Source organism: Diadema antillarum, unplaced genomic scaffold (assembly GCF_040938485.1).
Source record: "Diadema antillarum isolate AM-2024a unplaced genomic scaffold, OU_Dant_1.0 seq00001815_RagTag, whole genome shotgun sequence".
NCBI lineage: Eukaryota > Metazoa > Echinodermata > Echinoidea > Diadematoida > Diadematidae > Diadema > Diadema antillarum.
In genome coordinates, this window is record NW_027272490.1 from 29,106 (window position 1) to 46,990 (window position 17,885).

General features: G+C 37.7%; 1 protein-coding gene across 1 annotated transcript; it reads right to left on the reverse strand.

Moving 5' to 3' along the window:
• Positions 1–2,688: 2,688 nt before the first annotated feature.
• On the reverse strand, positions 2,689–5,897 carry LOC139712526 (contactin-associated protein-like 2). Its single transcript, XM_071624339.1, has one exon. The coding sequence runs from the start codon at positions 5,689–5,691 to the stop codon at positions 4,612–4,614; it is 1,080 nt and encodes a 359-aa protein (XP_071480440.1). The 5' UTR covers positions 5,692–5,897; the 3' UTR covers positions 2,689–4,611.
• Positions 5,898–17,885: the final 11,988 nt, after the last annotated feature.

Here is a 17,885-nt window from a genome sequence, read left to right on the forward strand (position 1 = left end):
AGGGTTGTTTACATGGGCTAGGACACTGCGGAAAGTCATCGCAGGTCATCAAGTCTTTAAAGGTCTTTAAAGGTCTTTAAAGGTAGACTGACTCCTCACCACTTAATTCACACGTGTTTCATGATTCTACTGTGGAGACCAAAAAAAAAAATGTCCATGTAACATTAAAGGTAGGCATGGCTAGGCTCCATAGATATAGATTTTAGAGAGATTCTCCCTTATCAGCCATTGTCAAGCCATTGTCATTGTCGAATTTTCTCCGATGTGTCTTAGTACCTGTAGCACTGTGAAGAGACTGGACCCGCAGAAATGACGGTTTTATTTACTGGTGTGAGAGCAGAAAACGTGCCACAAGAATATTCGATTTTATAGAATGTTTTGATGCACGTTTAGCTACGTAATCCTCTCCACAATGTGACGTAATTGTTCTACTCCATTGAATGACCCTATTATACATTCTTTTCCAGTTGACACTGTTTGATGATTGTTTGTTTGTGTCGTACCCGTTTTGTTGTTGTTGTTGTTGTTTTTGTTTTTGTGTGTGTGTATTCTGATCTGACTCGGTGACGCATTATCCCTCACTTTGTTCAGGGAGGTGGGAGAGATGTTTCCACCTCCCTGCTTTGTTGCACACTTGAATTCGTCATGGTTTTATGAAAACAACTGATATCAGACGGATGATTCGAATTCACGAGATTCACTGATATTGATCTTGTCGCTACCAATATCAGTGACATCACGCGTAAACTCTCCCATTTTTTTATACACTGGGATATATGATGACATAATGTAACAACTCAGGTGAAGATGAAATATCGTAGTTGTGTATAATGGATAGGTTGTAATGCAAGTTTGCGTGAAGTCATGACGATTCTTTAAGAAAATAGAAGAAAGACCTTTTAGAATTATTATTGTCAGCCATCATATAACAGAGCTTAGTGCAGGGCTCATCACACACCATGTAGTGACTACCAATCTATAATCTAAATCTGTAATCAAAGCACGGTACCCATGAATAGGGGTCTCATAGCTGTGAATAATTCTACGTACACGCACTTGTAATAGATGAAATATGAAAAAAAATGTACGGAAGATTCGCTATTTGTTTCACATCTAAACAGACCAACTTATTTCACTTCAGTCCTAGAATTATCAAGGTGGTAGGATGAGGAGGGGGGGGGGGGGGGCTCAAACTCACCTCAGAGGTCCTTTAAAAAATACAGTTTTACCACTCTGAAACTTTCATTTGTTTTTTAATCTATACCAAAACTAACGTGTGAATCTCTAAATTTAATAGAAAGCATATCCATCCTCCAAATAGGTGTATTTGGTGAAGGGATTGAGCCTCACAAACTTACCTTATTAGATGTTTGTTTGTATGTTGTTGTTTGGGGTCTTTATCCGACTTCTATTTATATTTTCGGTACACAAAAAAGAAAAAAAAAGAAAAAAGGCAGTGACACGGCTCGGGCTGGTCCTCTCTATCATAAGAGTAAGACATAGAATGAGGCCAGATAAAAATGACTGAAGGGAGCCCTCTACTGATAAGTAATGTCATAATCACCATTCTATTCTAAAGGGATGGTACAGCGTTGGTTTAGATGTGGGTTCATGTTTTATATATATATTTTTTTTAGGAGATAATTGAAAACCGCGTGAAGGAAATATGAATGAGCATACAATTCTAAGAAGAATTCAAAGTTTATTTGATAAAAATTAGTTTTGAAATGGATGATATATCCTAAATCAAAAGAGATCCTAATATAAGGTGCCAGTGGGACCCACCTTTTATTAGAACCACTTTGTTTTGCTATGGATATCTCATCTCAACCATTTCAAAATTGCTCTTCATTAAATAAACTTTAAATTCCGTTTAGAATGATGTGCTTTTTGATATTTCATATTATTGGTTTCTCATTATCTCACAAAAACTTCAAACCTGAATTCCTATTTTAATCACAACTATACCATTCCTTTAAATGTCTTTTGTGCAATCTAAAGTTTAATTTCAGGACAAATAACAAAAATGTACACATTCGATCAATTTTGGCATAACGTATATAAAATGTGTTGTATATCATTGTAACTTGCACAATAGCAGGATCAACAATGTTTCAACAAGTTCCAAGATAGTGTTTTGCTCTGAATAAAAAAAAAAAATTAATGTATGAGCAGTATTCTACAAACTGTTTGCAAAATTTTGAGCAAAAGTTTTGAAAGTTGCTGCAATGCCAAAGTGCAGTATTTGATAACGTCTAGAATCAAGTATGAAACTTTCAGAATTTGATTCTCATTTAATAGCTATAACGACATTTCAAACAATAATGTATGTGCTTTCACAATCACTTATGAACAAGCAAAATCGTTTTCCAAATAATCATCATCTTCAGATTCCAATCACATTCATCTGATCGTCAAAAATATCGTAGTACTCATTATGATCAATATAGAAGTTATCATGGTCATCATTAGTGCCGTTGAACAGCCATTGTAATCATTGCCATTTTGGGACTATGATAATATAACCACATCATATTACTTGACTGGATGATTATTGATAAAGAAAATGGAAATAGATAACAGCACTAACACTTTTCACTTGTATGAAATGGGAAATAACGTAAATGGAGTGAGTGATGGTAGTTCAAAATCTCGTTAGAAAAGTTTGCAAGAAAAGCTTTCAGAGAAAAATTGAACAATTCTCAACAAGATGACTGTGTCCGTGAAAATAAAACCCGGGTGAAACAAATGAAATATATACCCTTGAAACCAAGTACACGAGGATTGATTATAAAGGAAACACTTTCAGGCAGTCATTGAATATAGGATAATGCAGTTGTTTATTGTCTTGCCAACTTTTGTAATAATACTTTCCTCGTGCAGCACAATCATTTTCTCTGTATATGGCGGATATGGCGATGTGGCCGATATGAAGTACTTTGTTATTAGAACCAAGCAGAGCTATGTTTCCACCATGCATGTGAGCAGTGTGGGATAATTTAAGTTTGCCCGACGTTGACTTTTAAATTGAAAAATATACAATAGTAAAATTATATTTTGTCTTTTGGAGTCGACTAAGAGAGAAGAATGCTCTAAAAATAATAGTACATGTATGTGCAATTCATACATAACCCCGCCTTTGTTCTAGCCAACAAATTACAAGTTTCTTGAAATATCCAACAATAATAATTGGTGTAACTGTAAATCATGACATGTGTGATCGAGAGTACAGCAACAAGTTTCGCACTCTTACACATGCACATACAATTATCTTACGCATAATATGCAGTAACTTGGAAAAGCAATTTGTGTATATATTCTATTGCAACAGAGTCAGTAATTTAGACTTTTTCTTTATCACAGAAATAGGCGAACATTTTACAGCACAAACTGATGATTAATATCTATTAAGTTTGTGCCCTAAACATGAATGAATATGTAAGACAAAGTTCATTAAATCACTCTACTCAATAGCCAGATCTACTTTATCAAAAGAAGATTGAACATTGGTCACTAACATTGACCATTGATAATGCTGCAAGAAAATTGTTGATATGCAACGATGAAGAAACAAGCGCTCACCGTGATGAATGTAATAACATCATGGCTCCAGAACGTGCATACAGGTGTGCAACATGTCTTGGATTAATGTCTGGTATTTTACGACTTAAATCAATTCAGAGAGTTCAAAGTATAAACAGATAATAGACAAAGAAGGTTGCTGAGGAATGCTCTTCACTATCACATCTCTATAGCCTTGAGTTTCATCTTATCGCATACTGTATAGATGAATTGTAGTAAGAAGATATGAATTAATTTGCTTATACTATCTCCGTATATCATCGTGAATCTCGGAATTTTCATGTTTCGTTTGTTATCAATCAGGTGGATTGGACCAAGTATGCCATGTGAGTAAATGTAAATCAAAGATTGCGAGCGAAATGAATTCCCCAAATTTCAATTCAGAGGGTGAGATGGTACCAGGACACATGCGCCAGTTTGTCACTGGCTTCATTAAACCCGTTTGGCTTAACGAGGATAGACGTCTGAAATATCTCGTTTTCTCAAATAGTCTGTGTTTCAAAATGATAGACAATGCAGTTAATTATCATTCTAAATCTTTGATATCTCTTCGAATACCCAGGATGCTTCTTACTTACGGTTGACACCTGGAGTGCAAACATTTTTCATTACTTTAGATGCGGGATTCTGATAGTTATTAGAGGCATCAGTTAATACGATGTATTTACGTATAATATTTAATTACGTTATAATAAAAATACTCCTCAGTGGGAATGAAATAGTAGTCAGCACTATTTAGCTGTATAACAATCAAGCAATACAAGAAATGACGCAATCAAGTTCGATAGTACATGTTTATTTGTTCGTTTTTTGTTCGCAATCAGATATCATTTCTGCGAAATGTCAAAATAACTTGCCAACCCCCAAATGCCGGGCGTCCAGTAGCTGCTTTTGCATATTGTGCAATGCCTTTTGAAGGACGATACTGATGAGTTATCTCACTGTAACAGCTAGGTGATGGTAGTATGACTGGTTTTCAACATACTTGTTATCACTAACGCTGAACAACCTCAAAGTAATACCACAGAGTTACCCTTCACATCGTAGAGCCCCAAGTTGAATGTAACCCATCTCGCGTTTTCCTCCTGTGTCACCGAGACGCACATCCGTGACCGGAAGATACTCTTTCTGTGTGATGTCGCCGACGTCTGCACCTTTGCCGTTAGAATCGCAATTACACGCTCTGTCGGTCATGCACGACCTTGTCGTCCCGCACGCGCACATCGTGCTGTTGATCGGCGCTCCACCCCAGCTCTCGACGCGGTCTCCGTCGATGGTTACCCACCATGCATACGTTGTGCGTGTTACGTCGGAACGCACCATCAGAACTGAGCCGCGACAACGGTAGGCGATCCGCTGCGAACACGACTGCGACAAAGCGGTCAATGCTTTCAATTGTTTCTTAGATGCATCGTACTTAGGGTCTAGGCTGAACAGTCCGGGCTCCTCGTAGCCGCTGACCTCAAGCGACCGCATCTGGGAATGTCCTACAACCGTGTAGACTGCCGTAGTACCGTCTTTTCGAGTTTCCCTCTCGCATACAACGTTCACCAAGTTGCCGTTGCGAAGTGGGTCGACAGAATACAACGGTTCCTGGTCAGATAGCAACCCCATCTTATAGATTTCTGCGCAAGTTCTCGCATAGGGAGGCTGGGTTGGTGATGGGGGGATGGTAGGCGCTGGTCGGGTTGGTGCCCATGTTGGTGGCCTGGGTGGAGCTGGAGTGACGCGACCGTTGTAATGACGTCGAGGAAACGCAGTTGCGTGCGACGCCTGGGGACGTTTCCTCTCCCTGTAGTTTTCTCGACGTAATGGGTCAGGGACATACAACGCCGTCGGGCGCACGAAGCCAGGCACAGCTGCGGCATCACCTGCATCAAGCCCGAGTGCTCTCTCAACCTGCAGCATTCGTGCCTCAAGCGTTTTCAGTTTTTCAAAGGCAGTTGTGAGCTGTCTCTCTTGAGAAAAGTGAAAATAATCAAACATCTCGTACATTACCTGATTCTGCATATCGGCAATGTCTTGGACTGTATACGTCTGTCCCTTCACGTACTCGAACATGAAGAATATGGCGAACAGCGCACTACAGACCATTATTACTTTCTCCATGTTTTTCAGTTAAGTCGCACTAGCGGAAAAAAGAAACATCGACACAGTGTTGGTTTTCAAATATGTAAGCGTGATCGCAGTTCATCAACCATCACGTCATATACATCCGTTAGGACTGCTGAAAGCCAGAATGTTATAAAGGAAGAATGCAGTCCGTTTCGTTGACATAAGTACAAGGCGTAGGTTTCCATCACACACAGCAGGCGAAGCTTTCTGTCCTCTGAAAGCTACAGCGCCTTTCCCCCACAGACATTAAAAAATGTCTGGAGCAGAACTACGGAAATAAGACTGTCGTGACCACTCAGCGCTTGGGTTAAGAGCAGTCAGTTACAGCGTCATCTATCGCGCGCTCTGATTCGTGGAAAAGTCTGCCCTCGCTGAAATGTCTCGGCAGGGCAGGTTTAATCCTGCTTGCCTGGCAAAGTCCCAATTAATTTTGTCTAGATCGACAGAGGTAATCAGGCCAATTATGAGCTCTACGGGATTTAACATACCAAAGCAGTTGATATCATCAAGCTCTTGAGGAGGCAAAGAATATTTCTCTGTTTGAATCAGCTTCACTTCACTCAATCACCGCCACCTCATGGAGTGGTGCTAGAGTTGCGTAAATGGTGCACATAAACGTTCCTCCTGACTAATCACTAGTTCGGACGACTTTGAAACGTGATTAGGTCTTTTAAAGCACATTAAATGACTCATAATGAAAGCTGATGGTAAAGTTGTACATAATGTGCCTTTTTGTTGTTTTGCGCTTATACGTGTGCTCTAATGTTGTCATCAACCCACTGTCGTCTCTGACAATAATGTTCTCTCTCCGGACAACTGGTTGCTTTATATTTTCTTCTCTTATTTTCTTTTTCTATGGTCACATACTAGTTACAGCAATGTAAGATGTTACACCATCAACGGCGAAAATGAAGATGGCACCCTAGAGCAACGTAACACCTTGACGCTACTATCAATTTCTTGACACTTCACACACCTTTTACGCTTATCAATGCGCAGTCCAGATAAAACACGGCAACAACAACGACGACGAAAAAATCGTTGCAGTTGTTCACACGAAGCATGGAGAATTTTCTCGCTAAGTCCTTGAACATATATTTGTGATGTCAATATGAGCGTGTCTTTGTTTTGTAAACTGATTAAAAGACAAAGTGATATCGGAAAAAGACCGGGTCTTTGATCAGTGTTGATTAAAATCTAATTATCAGCCCGAATCCGACTACAGCAACAATTCTTATAAAGGCAGTCTTATACGATCAAGATGATTTTCACAGGTTAAACAATGCACTCTACACACATTCGTTTTTTCTTTAATATTCCATTGTGTATATCACATGAAGCATAAGGGAGTGCTCGGAGGGCACTTACCTTACACAAGACAAAGTGGTAAATTTAATGGTAATGTTCAAATGAGAATGATTTAGAGTTGAAAAGGAAGTATTATTATATTGTATGTATAATCTTCCCAAAGTAATAAAGAAAAATTTTATTTGCTGCAATGATTTTTTTTTTCTTTTACGTTGGTTGTTGGCATACATGCATCTGTAATTATTCACGTTTTGTTTCATATAGTTTTAGAATAAAGTACTACAGTACTTCCACAAAATCTATTGTCTTTTCGAGCTTCCTTTTTTTTTGGGGGGGGGGGGGGGGGGGTGGGGTTAAGTCATTTTGGGACCGTTTTCTCTCGGCTTTCAAAAGTAACACAGCTCAAGGTCCACCTTTTTTTTTCAGTAATCCACACACCTTTATAGAAACCTGACGAATTGCATGCTGTTAGCAATCAAGAGATAGATTGGATTGTGTAAATGTGCGTGCAATATTGCGTAACTGTAGGGCGTGTCGTGAGATCGTCTGTAAAACACAATTTATAACATTTGGATATGACCATTTCAGTCATAGCTTTCTATATCCAGTTATCATAGGTTAGAAGATGAGAATCCTAAACTTTATCTCGCATTTTTACATGGAAATAATTTAGATGTTATGAGAAATGGAACTTCCAATCGAACCGGCAGAGCGTCATGTAAGCATATCCTACGAATAACGTGTCATCTAAGATAAACACTGTTTTGTTTTGTTTTGTTTTGTTTTGTTTTGTTTTTGGTCTGTTTGTTTGTGTGTGTGTGTGTGTGTGTGTGTGTGTGTGTGTGTGTCGTTTTTTGTTTTGTTTTGTTTCGTGTGTTGTTTTTTTTTTTTTTGCACCGTGCATACCAAACACAAATTCGATTTAGGTATGCCAACTCAGCCACAAAAGTTTCATACGATGTAAACCACTCTGACCTGAAATAACAACACGTCCTAACGACCATGAACTTGGCATGTTGTCGCGCTCTCGTAATTTGGGTAATACTTCTTGTGAGCCTCAGACTTTCATCGTTTGCTCGACGTGTTATCTATTATCGGCAATTTTCGTCAATCATCGGCTCATTTACAAATACCTTTCCCCACATCTCGGTTAGACAGGGTATGTTCTAAAGCCGTGCAGAGTTGAGACGCGTCTGAATGCAGGGAACATGAAGCGAGCTTGTATGTAAGACTATACACGATAGGTGCGAACTCGTGAATAATCCAAACGTATTGATGACGACAATGATGATAGCGGTGCATGGTTGTGAAGGTAGCAGTGATATCTCACCTTCATGTCATGTGTATGTTGTATCCATGATCAGTTTCTTATCTATGGGTGATTACGATCATGATTACCATAATATTTACAGACAAAATGGCTGTCGTTGCCCTGTCATCATCACCATCACCATCATGGTGATCATCGGCATCGTTTTATGGGTATATGGTTGTGCCCCAAGCCAGGATGTCGTCGCTTTCCGTCTCACGTCATTTCATCTCTCCCTCTCTTTTTTTTCTCTCTCTCTGTCTCTCTGCCCCTCGCCATATATATCGATTCCTTATTGTGAACATTATATTAACCTATAACACGTGTTGCAAGTGTTACGCTTTTATCTTTCAGCAAGAAGTTTGAACCCTGTGGGATTACAGATATATCTCTTGGTTGTTTTAATCACGTTTGCAAAAGACGCGTCCAAGGCATCGCTTTGCGTGTTAGAACAAACCGCTGAACTAGTCTATTTGAAGTGTCCAAGATAATCCGTAATCAAACCTTGAGGTACAGTGTCTAGTCCAAGTACTGCTGTCCCTGACAGTGTCTGCAGGAAACTCGCATTGCCGGAAGTATCCGTGCTTGAATCATGTGGTATATATTGTCATTTTCCTTTCTGTTCCTTTCTTCTTCTTCTTTTTTTTTTTTTTGATTATGCATATATCCTCGTGTCCGTAGTCTGTGGTGCAAGTGTATATGCAAAGCCACGCACCAGATTGATTGTAATTTTGTCATCCCTTATTATAGCACTGAAAAGACAGTAATCAACAAACAAGCGATCCAGTTTACCACCTTTCAACCTCCAAAATTCACTGTAATAGACACCAATCGAGTAGCAGAACATTATTTTTAGGTAACAAAAGGATCAAGTTACATTAACATGATATCATTTGCCATTACACAAGCCTATATAATTCATATATAGTACTGAGTATACATTGACACTCATACATAACAGGCATACACTTTACATACTCAAAGAGGGAGAAAGGGGGAGGGGTGGAAGAAGATAGAAATAGATGTGGAGAGTTAGGAAAGAAAATAGGTGTGTACAATCTTTGTGCGTGGTTCATTGTGTTTTGTTGCATTGCTCTGGTCAGGACACTTTCAACTAACGAAAAACAAAGAGGATGCTAACTTTTGTCAAATGCTATTCAGATGTAGGTAGGACATTAATTTTTACGTTTTATTTGAACTTGGTGAGAGAGCCACAGACAGAAGACTGCTTAACGTTGGCATGCCTTCGCCGAATCTGCTCAATATTGTCTGCAAGCGGGTTGTTGCTGCAAATTGAGAAATGGCTTCGCAGCTTTTCACTCACGCAGGTCACGCGGAAACGCTGCGTCCGTTGCAGATTTTTGACAAGGTATTTCTCACGGCTTGATACGCACAGGTACCTATGAGGAATTAGGACTCTGCAGTGGTGACTCACCGTAATTTGTCTGAACAACTGTTTTAGCTAGATTTGGGAATAGTTCGAACATGTGCAAACAAACAAGCGATCCAAGGCAACAATACAATGACAATTTTCTGACTCTCTCTGAAAGAAAGCAAAAGTAATAAATTGTTACCTTCAACATTTTTAGCGTTAAAGAGTCATTCGGTAGACATGTAACTTCACTCCATGTAATAGTACAAAAAATATCTCATTTTGCGCAGATCACAGTGACCACTAACGCCAGGTATCATTAATGGGTTAATGTCAGGCCTGTTGTACAGGCCTTAACACGAAATTTTTATTAATCACATCAGTTTTGGGTTTGTGAATATTGAAAGTGCAAAATATATTTTTAAGCATATCTGACTTTATATCTAAAGAACAGGAATATGTTTCGCCTGCTGTTATACAGATACAGAGCCTGCAACACCCTAATCAATACCAAACACATGAGATTAAACATAAAGAGAATACATAATGCATTACTTGCATTAAATTTGTTTCTAGATTTTGTAGCAGATTTTGTTGGTATACGTTTGTTTGTGAAGCCGTTCACATTTACTTTATCATGCTTTCGGAGTGCCTTCCCTTCTTTGCTCCTCCTTCATGCAGTTATTTCTTTCTTTTCTTCTACTGCCTTTTCCTTCATCTTTCTTCTTCCTCTGCAATCTTCGTCTTCTTCTTTTCTTCGTACTCCGCCCGTTTACTGCTAATATATTTGTATGATGATTGGAGTGACTTTGGGAGAAAGAAGTCAGATCATATCAGTTTATTCATTGTGCATTGTCTTTTAACGAGCATTTTATCTTATTTTACTTATGGAAATTGATATATGATAATTTTAGAAATGTATGTGTAATATAACGTATATTTTGATAATGTATTATTGATTATGTTCAAAGACATTTCAACTTTATTGTTATCAATGTGTAACCATGTCTTGAATCTATGTTTTGTCAGTTGCAGCTTTATCCGTAAACTTTTATTTTTAAATGTTATGTATTGTATTTTTACGTTTTTACCCATCTGCAGAGTCCTCATTGAAAGCAGTTTTATAACTGACGTGGCTACCCTGATTAAATAAAACTGAAAATAATTACATGATTTCTCATTGAACACTAAAGCATTTCTGTGATTTGTTATCCTTTCTGGTAATTGTTTTTCTCTCTTTGTTCTGTGCATTACAAAATGTTATGTTTGTTTTGTCTTAATATGCATAAATGATGTCCTTCTGTAACTAGTTCGTAAGAGGAGTCTGTATTACATGTGTATGTGCGTGGTTTGTTTTGAGATTTCTTTTGTTTCACGTGTTTGTAACTCATCTGTATTGTGACTGTTGGTAGCACAATGTTACGAGCAGAAGATTATTGCGTATCTGAAAACAGGAGGTTGTCGTGGCTGCAAGGTGCAATGCCACATCATAAGAGCACTGATCTCTTCAAGAGTTTGAGAATTTGATTGCCATTGGTTATGACTGCAAACGCCCTTCAATAGCTTGTTGACAAGATTGTGAATAAGACGAGGTATGGAGATAGAAAAAAAAGATATAAGTAAGTAGTTAAATAGATAGTCAGATAGATGGAAGGGAGAAAGAGAGATGAAAAGAGGAGATGGACGAGGACAGGTGGTTGGGAAGGAAGGAGCATGTAATTGGCAAGGGGAATCAGCGGAACACCTATCATAACACCACCCTCATCTTTCATCTCCCAATTTTATGTCTTCCCCAAGTAACTCTAGTGACTTCGTATATGGGATGCAAAATTATGAGCATAAGCCGACAATCTGTTCAAAGGGGCGATTGTGCATTGCACGGACTGTAAAGTTTTAAGCTCCCACTGTTACCATGGAGACAGCCGCGAGTCTGATGACTGGGTGAGGATATCGCCTGAATTTGTTTACAAGTTGCCGCGTGAGTGAATCACATGAAATGGGGTGGGGATATAAACAGGATATTTATAATAAGCTTTCTGAAGAACATTTGACTTACAAGGCAATATAGGAAATCCGTCGTACTAATCAGTGCAATACACTGACGTCAAAGAGAGAGTACTATCAAAATTTAGAAAGCTTGTATTCAAGAGAAACTGACAAATTTACCTAAAAAAATCGAAGAAGATCTGTGATTTGACTTGAAATAAATTCCACTGTGACGTGGAATCACATTGGGCATAACAATTTAAAACCCCGAAAAGTAAGGTATAAATTGTTGGAATAACTCCTCCCCATAGTCGGTGTGATAGAAGCTAATCTGATTATCGATAACCACCTGAGAGTATTCAAAGGCGGTATTTTCTAGTTAGACCTACTATTTGGTGGCTGTCACCATGACTACCTAGCTAAGATTGTATAACCTTTTTTGGCGATGTAGCTCAGGAGGAGTAGGTAGGCCTTCAGCTGTCAAGCCCAAAGATCATAGCGGGCAGGCCGACTGACGGCAGGAAACAATCCTGAGCCTGATCATGTGATCCAAAAGTGGGCGCGCTTGCATTGAGAGAAAATAAGTGTGAAGAACTCATCTACATTGTTAACTACGAAAAAAAAGCGGAAACAATCCATGTCGCCTTGTAAGACTGCCTGACCGATGCGGATATGCCTGGTCATATGATTCTAGACAGGGCCTCGTTATTCCAATTATCACTCTTTCGTCAGCTGCTAGAAAAATCTCACTCTTGGCTTATTTTCAAAACATCTGTTTGCTAGAACATTTGGTATGACACATAACGTTCGTTGCAAGGCAGCATGTTTTCACTGTGAATTGTTTGCTGCATTCGCATTCAAACACCTTTGTTTAACATTGTAAAGATTTTGCCCCAGCACAATAGTACAGTAGATCTATTAATTTTCTTTACACTCATGAAATCGGCGCTCCGTTGCATTTTGCTATGAAGAGAGGATACAATAAACTATAAAATGTTAGATAACATTGTCCTCCTTTTAACTGAACTATGAATTAGGATAATATATTGACTGATTACGTAGGTAAGGTAATGGTGGAAGAATGAATGGATATATCGAGAAAGGGGTGGATAAAGCGACACTGCGGACTATGTGCCTAGAATAGCTGACTTATGAGATTATCGTTCCCCAAGTATGCTTCTTAATTTGTCTCCAATATGCACTTGCAGTAGATCATTTCAAAAATATCAAAATAATGTAGTAAACAGCAACAATCATTCAATCAATCAACCACCATTCAGCAACAATCATATCGGCTTTTCACTGTTATTGTCCTCAACTAAAAGGGGCGACTACAACAATTAAAAATGATAAGAACATCAAAAACAAACAAACACACACACAAAACAAAACAGACTTTCGTAGTTTGTCATGACCGTATGGTGACTTCTTACACACATTGCATTAACCACATGGAGTTCTACGCATAATATAATAATGTAATAACCTGTGGACTTGAATCACAAGGGTCGTGATAATATCACGTAATCACTTGTGCCTGTTATGACTATATGCACAAGTACAACAACTCATTCGTCTTTATTTCTCTATAATCTTACTCTTCATCCCTTATCTCTTGTATGCAATAAATATGTCCTAGAATCAAGGCAGGTCATTTGGCGTCTTAAATCAGAATGTTTCATATTCTGTAATGATTCAATATACCTGTATAATCACTATGTGAGATTCCTTTCATGTTGGATTTGTACTGACTGCAATGTTAGGCCTTGTATCTGCCCGTGGATGGTGATTGTTCTCATTTTAGGTATAGACTAATAAATCAATCAAGTCAAATGTTGACTGTTAGCACTGTCATGACTGCAGGATATTAAAGTGAAAATCCATTCGATGTCAAATTTGACATCAATAACCCATTAATAGACTACAGTCAGGTGAACACAATTCAAACAGAACAAAATTAAACAGCGAATGTAACGGTGAATGTAAGATATATCAACATTTCTTCTGTTTGCTTGACTTTTCCAAGCAGTCGCGACCTCATTGGTAACAAATAAGATGTTAAAGAGGAAATCCAATCCAGTAAGGGGTCTGATAAAAAAGAGTAAAATCTTACGAGTTCAACGGTAAATCGGATGATAAATAAGGAAGTTATGACATTTTGAAGGTTTGCTAATTTCTGCAAAACAGTTCTTGTTCAGTGGATCTGAATATGCAAATGAGTGAGCCAACCATGTCATACCTTCACAATTTCCATTGATCGTGTGAAGAAAAAAAAGAATGACGAAAATTCAATGTTTCTGTCATTGAAGTCTGAAACATGACGTTATTCCTGGTTGAATAACTTTAGAATAGTGATCAGTTAGACATATGAGGATTTGAGCCTCAGGCATAATTGCGTTTGAATGAAAAACAGGAATTTTAAGAATTTTATGTACAGTTGTGAGGGAATGACATGCATGGTCACTATTTTATTTACTTATTGATTTATTTATTTTATTGTATTTTACTTTAATTATTATTATTATTATTATATATTTATTTATTTATTATTATTATTATTATTTTATTTTATTTATTATTTTTTTTTTTTGGGGGGGGGGACTTTCTAACGGCGTTTTCCTAACACTATCCCCCTCCTCGACAATCACTGTCCCAGTGATTATTACTACCACTTTTAAATCTAGTGTTGAGCTTTTGATGATTTCCCAAATGATTACTTTACTGTAATCAAGAAAAATAGCCTTGTTTTGAAATGATCCAAAAAAAAATCAATGACGTTTAATTCTACAACCTTTCTTTCGTTTGTATATTCATATTGACTGTTCAAAAACTGTTTCCCCCCCCAAAAAAAAAAGAGAAAAAGATAGCAAAATTTCAAAATGTCATAACTTCCTTATTTTTCATCCGATTTTGATTAAATTTTGTACCGTTGAACTTGTAACATTTTACTCTTTCTTACAAGAGTAACTAATATTTGGAGTGGAGTTTTCCCCTTTAATTATCATGATCCCACTCGCTTGCAAAAAAAAAGTTTTCGTTAAAAAATCATTTTGTGACACAAACTCGAGAAAAGAAGCAATCATTCTTAGAAATATCTTTGTGAATTAGCAGTGGTGACTTTTCACAAGGTAGGGATGAAGTGGCTAATTGTAGAAATAGACTTCACATTTTTTCATGTACCGGTTGATCGTAATTATCACGACCGATATCATTACCATTTCGCAAAAATATGCGAACTTATGAAATTTCGCGACTTCCTTGTCTGCTTGACCGATATATACAAAACTGGCATTGGTCTGTTTACTAGCCTGCTAGTTTCAAGCTCATCATGAATTGGATTGCCATTTGAATTTCAGGTATCTTCATCATCTGTTGTCATCATTTCTTCATCAGTCAGCGTCGATCCTGGTAGTCACCGCCGCGGTCATCATGTCGTTAAATGTGTCGTCGATGCGTTCGTGAGCCTAAAGTTCATTACAGCTAAGTTTGATAAGGCTAAATTAGCCTTTTCAAACTTAGCTGTAATGAACTTAATTGATGACACAGTCAGCACTCGCACAATCAAAGGTCATTGTCACAAACACCAACACAATCAGAAGAAACAGCATCATCGATAGCAATCGACATCAACTTAACTAAAAGGAGGCCAATAATTACGCCAACTCACACACGGTCACCGAAAAGTTGTCTCAACAGCAGCACAGGCAATTGTGACTTAAATCACCACGACCTTGATCGCAACAATCTTGGTCAACGCTATCACAACTATCAATTAAATTATCGAGAAATACCGAAGAGAAACACTTCATAATGATCATGACTTCATAAAGCATGAAATTTTATTACATTTTCGTAAAAATACATGTACAATGGCATATAACAACGTCAAGCGCAGAACTGTTGAGGCTAATGCACACAAAGCATTATTACATCTATATATGGATATTTATGGAAGGACAGGTATAATTATGTTCAATCTCTGGTATTTCGTTTTGAACAGTTGTCGACTTGGAAAAAAATGTTTTTTTTTTCCATGAAACTCAAGGATGTGAGTATTGAACATTCACAGCGGAGTCTAAAACATCTGTACATTTGGAATATATTATTACAACATACAACGAAACTCAGAGTTTATGTTGATGCGCACGTCCACGCTGCTGGCATAATTCTATACTCTCTTTCTCATTGATGTCAAAGATGTATAAAACGCATAAGACATTATTCACACACATCGTATACTGAAATTCTGTCTTTTGCTTTCTTGTTGTCTTTTTTCCTTATGAGTATCAGAATGTAACGCATTTCTAAATGTGTGAATAGAATCGAACGGTAGTGAGGAAGACTAAAAGACACTTTGTAATCCTCACAGCTGGTACTCTTTGGGTTTAGTTTGGCATCCAACCAGCTCCGGAGCTAAAGTCTGGCATTAAGCACACACTTCAACCGTCATCCTGGATGCTGCGACTCGACATAGGTTTCCCAGATGTTTCCCGAAAGAAGTAATTTGGTGCCAACTCCACCCAGTATACGTCATAATAAGATGTGTTACCATGTAATAGATTTTCGGGAGTGGGGTGGCGGGGGGGGGGGGGGTAAGAATGATAACTGGGAACATGAGACATGAACTCTGCTTAGGAAAAAGAAACAAGGAAGGATTATTCAAGAAGGTAAAATATATTTCAAAAGAAGTAGGCTATGTGCACGCATCGTCGCAAGTTGGATATGGTTGGATTATACGCAATATATGCATATACCTATGTCTGTGTATTACGAGGATTTATAAAACCTTTCTCATCATCAACGCCATGAGTTTATTTTCCTCGATTGTAACGTGCTTAATCTTCATCAATTTTCAATATTTGTCCTTATGACTACTTATTCTTACTATGTAGTCATTATTCTATATATGTAGCATTAGTAATATCACTATTGTAACTGTCATTTCAATTTCTATGTTCATCGATTTTCAACGTCATCAATATAATATATTTTCTTCTCTGTTCACTTCAATTGCAACCGAGAGTATGAAAAGAAATAGTCGTGACTGATTCCTCGTGAAGTAAAGCCACTCCGGGTTCGATAAGAAATAGCAAAATGTTTTTTTTTCTTCGTATAACCTCATTATATACCGAGTACATTAATCACTGTTCATAACCATCCTATGTTAGCTGTTACAGATTATTAGTAGCTGCAAATGATGTGCGCATGTAATTTAGACAACATTCATATTATAAAATAGGACAAAATATGATACCAAATATCATGCCAACGCAGCATGTGCTATAAACCTGAACAAAGGATCAAACGTACAATGACATGCTTACTACGCTTGCTCAGCTGTCCAATATGGCAGCATATTACGACAATGTCATCAACTGTATTCGGCTCATGCCTATGATTCATCACATCAGTGTTTTACATACTGCGGCAAACGTGTGATAGCACTGATTGACCACTGAATGGGAAAAGAAAATTAGACAGCAAGTTTTGGATTTTGTTCTCCGAGATCGAAATGTTGGCAATAGTTCTAATTCCTTTACAGACTATGAATTCATTGAATAATGGATTAGTGGTCAGTAGTGCCTATACCGTGTGTGTGCATATGTAAGGACTATTACAATGTCAAGAATACATCATTCTGCACATGCATACATTGATGATGGTAAATGGTCAGCAGCATGTTGAGTGCAATCCTGCGAAAAAAAAACAAAAACAAAAACGAGCCATCATGCTGGGTACTATATGAAAAATGGTTCCACAATGTGTGTGGAATGACACGGACTATCAACCATTGCCAGTCTAAGTATAGAGGATTGTTATGCCACTGATGACATAATCCCTGTTAGGGTTTAGGACAAAAGACTCGGCTGGCGTCTGTCTCTTCCATCAGCGCTCTATCTTTCCTGTCTCTACATCTTATCTTTAATACAATGGTTAGGAACAGATGAATGAAAAAAAAAATACAAAAACATCAGTAACACCTTGAAGTTATACTATCGAAGTCTGATTTTATGACATTCTGAATATTGCGATAAAGCATTAGTGAAGGGCAAAAAGATAAATGACGAAAACGACTCCAATGTCATCTCTAAGTTATGATGGATACAAAAGGACTTTAAGAGATATATTCACAAGATAAAGAGGTTTGTTAATAGCCTGATAATGTCTTCAAACATTTCTTCGTAAAGTAAATACGATTTACAGGAAGTAATC

Coding starts and splice junctions, on each gene's coding strand:
- LOC139712526 (XM_071624339.1), bottom strand. CDS start 5,691: ATGGAGAAAGTAATAATGGTCTGTAGTGCGCTGTTCGCCATATTCTTC.